This window comes from Vespa mandarinia, chromosome 21, assembly GCF_050613455.1.
Source record: "Vespa mandarinia isolate Hongniang chromosome 21, ASM5061345v1, whole genome shotgun sequence".
In the NCBI taxonomy this organism is placed as follows: Eukaryota; Metazoa; Arthropoda; class Insecta; order Hymenoptera; family Vespidae; genus Vespa; species Vespa mandarinia.
In genome coordinates, this window is record NC_140830.1 from 2663548 (window position 1) to 2672905 (window position 9358).

Consider the following 9358-nt stretch of genomic DNA (forward strand, 5'->3'; position numbering starts at 1 on the left):
CAAAGATCAATCGTTTGTTTTTCTTTTTTGGCAGCTTAAAAATTGTGCGCTTAAATTCTAATATAATAAACCACGAACTACATCGTGTGTGTGTATATGTGTATACATATATATATATATGTATGTATGTATGTATGTATGTATGTATGTATGTATGTATATATATGTGTATATATATATACATAATAAATGATCTATTAAATTCATTCCACTTGTTTGATTGCAATTGACAAAGACAAATCTAACATTTTAAGAGAACAAGAATATTCACGATTATATTTCAATATTGTCATATTATTCGTTTTATATTGTATCAGCATCGACTGAAAGAGCGCACAAATCCTTGATAAATATTAATTAATATATTAAAGGATTTAACGGCTCCTACGTCTAATTAATATTGCATATAAATATTATAATTAATACGAAGGAATTGCCATTTCACCTGGGACGTTGAACCGAGTTTTGTTTTTCCATAGATAAAATTTTCCCTAACAATACGCATTACACTATTACTAATAATAATAATAATAATAATAATAATAATAACTATAATAATTATTAACAATGAGACACGTGTACCTATATACACGAAGTAAAAGGAATAAAATGTTCGCCATTTAACAAATCGATATTATGCTATTATATCACAGTTGCCTGCGCAACTTGCTCATCCTAATGAGACCACTGTGTTCGAAGAGTACCGTAGGAAAGAAACAATATTTAAAAAAAAATTATATTAAATACACATACTACATTATATTTCGCTAATAGGCACGTCTCGAAATCGATTGTTCTTTAATTGAAATTAGCACTTCGGTTGTATCGTGACAAAAAATTGTTTAAAAAAAGGAAGAAAAAAAAAATAGATATATATATATATATCATTTGATCCCAAGAGGCAGTGTATACATTTATATGGAGCAGTCTTACTTTTTTTTTTTTATTCTTTTCTTGTTTTTTTTTTTGTTTCTTTTTTTTTCTTTTTCTTTTTTTTTTTTTTTTTTTTTTTTTAGACAATTCGACAAAAGTTTCATCAGACTGATGTGATCGAAGCACAAATTCGCACAGTTAATCATTATATAGGATGGCTTTTATGTGCGCAAATCTATAATGAAATGAAACATTTCTAATAGAAGCGAAGCGCGCACGCATACAAATTAATATATATATATATATATATATATGTATATATATAACTTTTTTCTTTTTCTTTTTTTTTTTTTTTCTTTTATCCCATAAATTGATAGCTAGCAGATACCGGCTGTGGTGCTCTTGGTTGTGTATGAGATATGCGTTGGATGTGACAGGCGCGACACATTAGCCTACCATCGAGTGGGTAGCACCTTTTATCGGGTTCGTCTGTTAACTGCATACCGCAATCCTCGCAAACATAGCAATCCACGTGAAAGTCTTTATCCATGGAAACAACTCTAACTGTTTCTTCGGTACCCTAAAGAGGAAGAAAACGAAAAAAAAAGAGAATAATTTTTTTTATCATAATAGAGGATCTCAAAAAATATATCGGTCATTCTAAAAAGAAACAAAAAAAGAAATATATATATATATATAATTTTACCTCGACCGGAGTAATCCCTTTACCGCAAGATGCACATTTAGGTGCAAACATTCTATGATAATCGTTAACACAATAGATCTTATTATCTACGTCTACCGTAAAAGGAACACCATCGAGACACTCGTTGCATACGCAACATCTGAAGCACCCTGGGTGATAGGATTTACCCATAGCTTGTAAGATCTATAATGAAAAGAAAATTTAATGATATAGAGATCATTTAATATATTATATAATAAATCTCGATTGATCGTAACAAACATCGAATGGTATATATAATCGATATATACCATTTCCATAATGAGATGACCGCAAATAGCACATTTCTCGGCTGTTTGTTGGAAACCGGAATACTGCAAAGAGAAAATGATTATAACACGATCAGTATTATTAACAAGATTATATCATGGAAGAAAATTTACATTCGCTAGACGTTAAACCATTATCTCTTACCAAATAATCTTCCTCGCAATAAACCCTTCCATGAACGTTATAAAATGCTTTGCCGCGTAAAGCCCTTCCGCAGGAACAACATATAAAACAATTCGTATGATAAAGATTACCCATAGCCTGACAGGCCTGTCCAGCACCGGTCACCTTTTCACCGCACGTGTGACAAATACCTATGGAAACATTTCAAATGACGTTTTAGTCGTGTCTTATCTACGAGTAAAGCAAATATACATACGTACACATATATACATATAATAATAATAATAATAATAATAATACCAAGTACTTTTGACCCCATAGATGAGATAAGGTTAATCTCTCTTAAGAAAAAAAGAAAGGAAAAAAGAATTATATGGAAAAAAAAAAAAGAATTGAAAGTTCATCTCTTAAGTTCAAGATATATAATCCAAGCTCGGAAAGGAATATTTTTAACGAGAGGATATTATCGTCGAAAATACAAATTGAAATACCACGTTGAAAAAAAAACGATCGAAATTTTTGATTAAACGGTATAAACGGCAGTAGAAGGAGCAACACAGTAATAGTAGTAATAGTAGTAATAGTAATAATAATAATAGTAGTAGTAGTAGTAGTAGTAGTAGTAATAGCAACGAAGAAAGTAAAGTTTAAAAATACACATTCGAGCTGAGCACGATCACAATGCGTATAAGGTCCAGCATCTTGTTCACTGTCAAGATCGCGTTAAAAGACAAACTTACAACTGTCGATGGGTAAAACTGTTCCTGACATTCCTTAACAAAAAAAAACTTTCTGTCTGTCTCTCTCTCTCTCTCTCTCTCTTTCTCTTTTTCTCTTCAATACGTCAAATTTTCAATTTCACGACTTCGTATCGCTAGATAGATAGCTAGCTAGCTAGTTAGTTAGTTAACTAGCTAGAGCTAACTGAGTAAGACCTAGCACAACTAGAATCTACCAACGAGTCGGACTGGTCTATCTATAACAAGATTAGTTACCGCACCGAACGACCTGGCGGCCGCCGATGCGATACAGCACGTTGCACGAATAATAGAACTCAAACGCGGCACAAAAGCGAACCGAGTTAATAATGTTGGGTAGGAGGACAGACATGATGACAAAACGATCGGGCGTGTTTCTTCTCTTCGACCTGTCTTTTTCTTTACATCGTCCATGTCGTCGTTGTCATCCTCTCTCTCTCTCTCTCTCTCTCTCTCTCATCATTCAATGAATGAACAGCAATGAACATGCTGAACGATCATACAATATACACATACATTACATTCATACATTGCATACACACATTTCATACATACATATATTACAAATATATATTTATATATATATATATATGTGTGTGTGTGTGTGTGTGTGTGTGTAAAATGCATATCTTTTCTTAGGCTTGGCAATCGTAAAAGCCTTTTTCACGTAGGTGGAAACCCATGGCTTTCGAGAGAATGTCAACGAAACGTCGTGTTAAAAAGTATCGCGGGCATGTTGGAACGCAGCTCGATTTTCAGGAACCGGTCCACACGGGTGCTGGCAGCGTGGGAATCGGCACGTTCGATAACCCTCTTACCTCCCGGCCCGTCCCCGCCCCCTAACTCCCACCCTCCCTCCCTCCCTGTTCCACTGCCTGCTTGCCTGCTGCCTACTACTTGCTTTTGCCAGCATCGCTTTCCTCCTCTCTTTACTCCCCCGTTCTTCTTTCTACGAAAATATAAGAAAAGAAAGTGGGGGCTCAATGGAGTCGTCTTTTCTTATTCGTGTGAGAATTATTTTTTCGATGAATCTTTCTAAAAAAAGAAATTCGAATGAGTATAGCCTGCAAGATATATATATATATATATATATATATATATATATATATATATATATATAAATTGGCGAGGGAGTAATAGATAGAGAGTCGTCCTCGTTGGCATTCCTAAACGATTGACTTTGCATAATAGCTAACAGCGAGCATTGATAACGAGAAAATGGGCTTGATTTTGCGTCACCGGTTGATAACCAACATGCTTATACGCTGATAACACGTACAAGCTTTATTTTTTTTTCTAGCGATAGAAAGAACGAAAGAAAGAAAAAAAGAATGAGAGTTCTGGAATATTTTTTTTTTATCTTCTTCTTTTTCTCCGTTTCCTTTTCTTTTCTTTTCTTTTTTTCTGTTTTGTTTTGTTTAAATTACCAAAATATTCTCCTTCCTCCTCTTGCTTCTCCATCTCCTCCTCGAGTTGTCTCGTCAATTCTTCTATCTTCCTTTCCGCTTCCGTTGGACCCTGTATAAAATTGATATTCGTTTATAATAAATTAATTTTAAATAAATTTTTGTTTAACTTTGCACTTTGGTGCTAAAAGAACGTACGCATTAATAAGAAGCATTATTTGATCTCTGATTCATCGCGAGTTCCGAAGAAAGAATTCTTTGAAATGACGCGATGCATCGAGAATCAAATATTCCCTTGTTGTTTGTTTGGTGATATATACTAAATTTCTTTTATTTTTTTTTTTATTCTTTTTTTTCAACCGTTTAGAATTTTTATATATTATAATATGTGCGTGTATATTATTCGGATTAGGAGAAAATTTTGGCAATATGCCAAAGAAATCGAACGTATATCGAGATATAAAGTAAAGTGGAACAAGAATTTGTATCTTTGACCTACATAGCTCAAATATTCAAATTAAATTTATCTTGCTAATTAAATTTTATGCTAGCCCGAATTCAAAGAGACAGAAGTTGTGCCTTTCTTTTCTATTTTTTTTTTTTTCTTTCTCCTCATTTCTTTTTCAAATATATTTATGAAAAGTTGTAAAACTTTTTTTTACCGATGGTCTAGGTGGAATGACGTTGTATGGCAACAATCCTTTGCCAGGAGTAGGCTTTATAGGTGGACTAACCAATTTTCTTTCTTCAGGTTCTGGTTCTGAGGATCTTTGTAACACAGGTACACCAGCATTCAGAAATACAGGACCAGCAATGCCACTGGTAACACCCGGTGGTAGGCTTGTAATTCTAGGTACATTAACAGTTGAATCAGAATCATTGGTTAAAGTCACAGTACTGGTCACTGGTGTTTGCACTTGCACATGTACAGGACTTCCCACTGCATTGGTGGAAGAAGGAGGTGAAATGTGTCTAGGAGAATTTGTTACATTTTGTAAGCCAATATCACTTGGAATTTGACTGTGAGTTGGACTTGCTTTTGGAGAATTACGGATACTATTACTATTTGGTGTAATAACTCTACCAGGATCAGTACGGCTTGGTGAATATAAAGGTGAACTCCTTGGACCAGACGATTCGGATGCATCTTGCGCAAAGTTCCTCTCATTTTGGAGAGAACCCAAACGTAATTGCTCTGCAGAACGATTGGAAGAATAAATTGGTGAATTCCTAGCAGAAAAATCTGATCTATTTTCTTGGTGATAGTTCCTATCATTGGGTGGCATTGTACGACTGGGAGAATAACACGGAGAATTTCTGCAAGATGGTTGCTCTGAACGACTACCATATACAGGAGAATTTCTAGCTTGAGTTTCTGTAGAATAATTTGGATTCATACTTCTAGTAGATGGCTCCACAAATTGTTTATATACTTGTGAATCTTGACGAAATTGTGTTTGCTGCATGTCATTTTGGTGGGACGTACGATATGCCTGCTGTCCAGCTACAGTATTATCAAGAGAACTGCGATAATGATGAGGTTCTGGTGGCAAACGTATTGGAGGTGATTCACTGTGATAAGGTAGTCCTGATCTAGAAGGTTGTTGTTGTTGTTGTTGTTGTTGTTGCTGCTGCTGTTGTTGTTGTTGTTGCTGCTGCTGCTGCTGTTGTTGTTGTTGTTGCTGTTGTTGATCATAGCTAAAGTTTCTAGTTGGAGTATGTAGTTCAGATGGTGGTACATAAGCGCTTCTACCAGATTGATGATCAGCATTGGAAGATGATCCTTGTAGATATCTGGAAGGACAATCAACAGTTGCACGTTGTAAACAAGATCCATCATAACTCTGACCCCTAGAATTCATTCCTCTTTGTTGCGTATAAGACAAACTTTGAGGTATGCCACGTTGTGCTTGCCCTTGTCCAACTTTTCCAGTCATAATGACATAATCTCCTCCGTTGATATTAGCAGGATGATAATAATTAGATGGAACTTGAGGCCCAGGCTTATTTTGAGCATTATCCGTATAATGAACTTCCTGAATATTCTCATAAACAGGAGGAGCTTCGTAAGGCGGCAGTTCCTTAGCAGGTGAAGCAGTTTGATAACGACTTCCAGTGGGAACTTGTGGTTGTGCCTTTCTAAAATTAGCTTCATAAGACTCTCCAGCAAGGGAACCTCTAGGACTATCCCTAGGACTTTTCCTAGATTCAACTGGATGATAATAAGGAGGCAATGGTTGACTCTGCTGCGGATAATAGTCTATATTTTCATATACAGGTGCCTGTTGATTGTTAACACGTCCTTGACTTTGCTGATGTTGCTGTTGCTGTTGCTGTTGCTGTTGCTGCTGCTGCTGTTGCTGCTGCTGCTGCTGCTGCTGTTGTTGTTGAGCACTAATTTGTTCAACAGGCTTTGGAGTAGCAAACCTCGAAGCAGCTATAATATTCTCACGTTCGTAAAGCTTATAATCAGCAGAAATAGTTTGTCTAGAATTGTCAGAAGAGTTACCCTCGATGAAGCTTTCGATAGCACCTACAGGTCTACCAGGTATTCTAATATCATTCCTGGCAGTGACGTTTCTCGTAACAGGCACTTGGGCCTCGGGTTTTGAACCCGAAAGCCTAGCGGTACCGGGGGTACCAACAACGTCCGAGCTATCATCTCCTAACTGCAGATAACCTAACTTTTGCACGTACGAAGCGTCGGCTGAGTTACACATTGGCAATGAATAAATCACGATAACGAATCGACGATTGATAACACGAGAAAAAATTCTTATCACTTTCGAAGGAAGAAAGAGAAACGAAACTTAAAAAAGAAAAAAGGTTTAATGGAGAAATTCAAAATCTTATCTTGACAAAGGAAAAATTTAACGAACGTCTCATCGCGATGAAACACAAAGCCGATCTTCTTCTTCGTCCATCCGATTGTCAAATCGAGTTCGATGCTCTATGTGTCGCGCTCTCTCTCTCTCTCTTTTTTCACATACACACATGTACACATACACACACACACGCACGCTTACTCCTTTCTTCTCACTCTGTATCACACTTTGTCTCTCTCTTTCTCTCTTTCTTTCACTTTTGCTCTCCTTCTCTAGCGACGCATATGAGTTATATTTGTAAATTGCACCAAACCAGGATATACCAAAGTCTACGAATAAGAGAGTAGGAGGAAGGACACGCAATGACGCACTCAGAAATGACGCTTTTTACCTCGCGATCTTGGGATACGCCCCGCGATGAAGGCGCCTCGAGCACACGCGCGTCGTTCCTTCGTCTCTCTCTCTCTCTCTCAGTCTTTCTTTCTTTCTATCTTTCTATATTGTTCTCTTTCTCTGTCACACGAAATCGTCAAGTCGATTCCCGTAATGTTGTTAAGTCCCTGAATCTTCGCTTTTTTTCTTTCTTTCTTTCTTTCTTTCTTTCTTTCTTTCTCTCTATCTCTCTCTCTCTCTCTCTCTCTCGTCCGAAAATCACCACCTGCGGAAATTACATGTATATTAGTTCTCAATGCGTACGTGTGCGTATACGTACAGAAAGAGTAGTGTTTTCATTGGTCGAATCATTGATTAGTTCGATAAATGGCCATACGAGGATGCCACTGTCGCGAAAGTCGACAGTGACATCTATTGGACGGCCATGGAAGATCGTACTAGTCACGTGATACGTTGAATTAAACGCGCCAACTTTCGAATGACTTTCAGAGAATATAAACTTATCGAAACCAAATTATATGAATATTAATTAATCATCGAATTGATCTAACGAATTAAATAGAAAATTTTGTAAGTTTGTCGAATGTTCTTGTTGCGTTTATTCTCATTTATTTCAAATAATTATTAGACATTAAAGATGATTTTTGTTTCTTTTTTTTTTTTTTTTTTTTTTTTTTTAATAAAAAGACACGTAGAAAAATTTTTCTCATAAAAGCGATATATGTTTACGAAAGCAAATTTAACATAATATAGTGATCGAACTATGATAAATATTATGATCGAATAGCACCAGTTGTACACACGACTCGTACTACAAATATAGAATTACATACGATTTCTTTACCATCTAATCTACCTACGCACGAAAGGAACGTAACTCACGTAGGCGCGCACGTTGAACGATTGGTTAAGAACGTGAAACATCGAAAAGTTTATATTTTCGAAAGGTGAGAAAAAAAGGTTCGATCTCCACCTACATACATACGTAATATGAAGTAGCACCCACCTTTTGCTGGAACACCTGCGCGTGATCGTGCGTGATCGTAGTTAAAGCAATACGCGTGTTATTCAATTGATATTAGCTAGATCACGATAAATCTAGCATGCGCCATTTGTATTATTTTCTAATCGATGAAGTTTTCAATGAATTCTTCAAATAAGGTAAAATGATTCGACAATCACGAAATTGTTAATTTATATGAATCATATATTTATCTAATCGCATGATCTCTATAATATTGTATTTAAATAATGCCCTCGATCTTGCTATGATCTATCTCACCACAATGATTTATATAATATCAAGAAATCCTTCTTTATTCAAGAACGTTTCTCGATCTTCCACTTCCACCATGGATAAAAATAATTACGAACTGTCAACTCGTAAAAAAAAAGAATAAAAAAAGAAAAAAAAGAAAGAAATGAAAAAACAAAACTCATTCAATCAATGAATATATATATATATATATATACACATATAATAATCGCATGATCTACAACATTATTATTGTATTCTATAATGGCCTAGATCTGTGAGATCGCTGACCGTAATGATCTACAATATAAAGGAATTCCCTTCTTCTATTCTTTTTGTATCTTTTCCTAGAACATATTCAGACTCAAACTCAAAAAATAAATAAAAATGACATCATAATTAATTACTAAAAGATGTTCTCGTTATAAAACGACATTTGACATCATAAATAATCACATAGGTACTTGGATGCATATATGGAGGTAAAAGAAAAAAAAAAAAAAAAAGAGAAGAAGAAGGAAAAGAAAAAACTGTATCGCATGAACTCACGTGAACAGAGCGAGCGAGCATGTTTCTCGAGGACGGAAGTGCAGTGACCAATGCACGTTGTGTCGTTCCAAGTGTGCATCGAGAGTGACATCGAGTTCTCGTGTAGGTGCCATGTCGATACGAGGAATAAACAACAAGTTCGCATCGTACGGTTCTGAACA

At 35.6% G+C, this 9358-nt stretch overlaps 1 protein-coding gene across 1 annotated transcript; it reads right to left on the reverse strand.

Moving 5' to 3' along the window:
* Positions 1–71: 71 nt before the first annotated feature.
* On the reverse strand, positions 72–9358 carry jub (LIM domain-containing protein jub). Its single transcript, XM_035871767.2, has 7 exons — positions 9198–9358; positions 4838–7658; positions 4197–4287; positions 2033–2202; positions 1870–1932; positions 1580–1762; positions 72–1453 (listed from the first exon to the last, which is right to left on the reverse strand). The coding sequence occupies exons 2-7, from the start codon at positions 6893–6895 to the stop codon at positions 1232–1234; spliced, it is 2787 nt and encodes a 928-aa protein (XP_035727660.2). The 5' UTR covers positions 6896–7658; positions 9198–9358; the 3' UTR covers positions 72–1231.

Bases quoted from the DNA above. Each gene is read 5' to 3' on its own strand.
- jub (XM_035871767.2), bottom strand. From the start codon at position 6,895: ATGTGTAACTCAGCCGACGCTTCGTACGTGCAAAAGTTAGGTTATCTG. The intron at 1,933-2,032 runs GTAAGAGATAAT...TTCTCTTTGCAG, and splicing joins ATTGCGAGGAAGATTATTTG to TATTCCGGTTTCCAACAAAC. The intron at 1,454-1,579 runs GTAAAATTATAT...CTTCCTCTTTAG, and splicing joins AAGGGATTACTCCGGTCGAG to GGTACCGAAGAAACAGTTAG.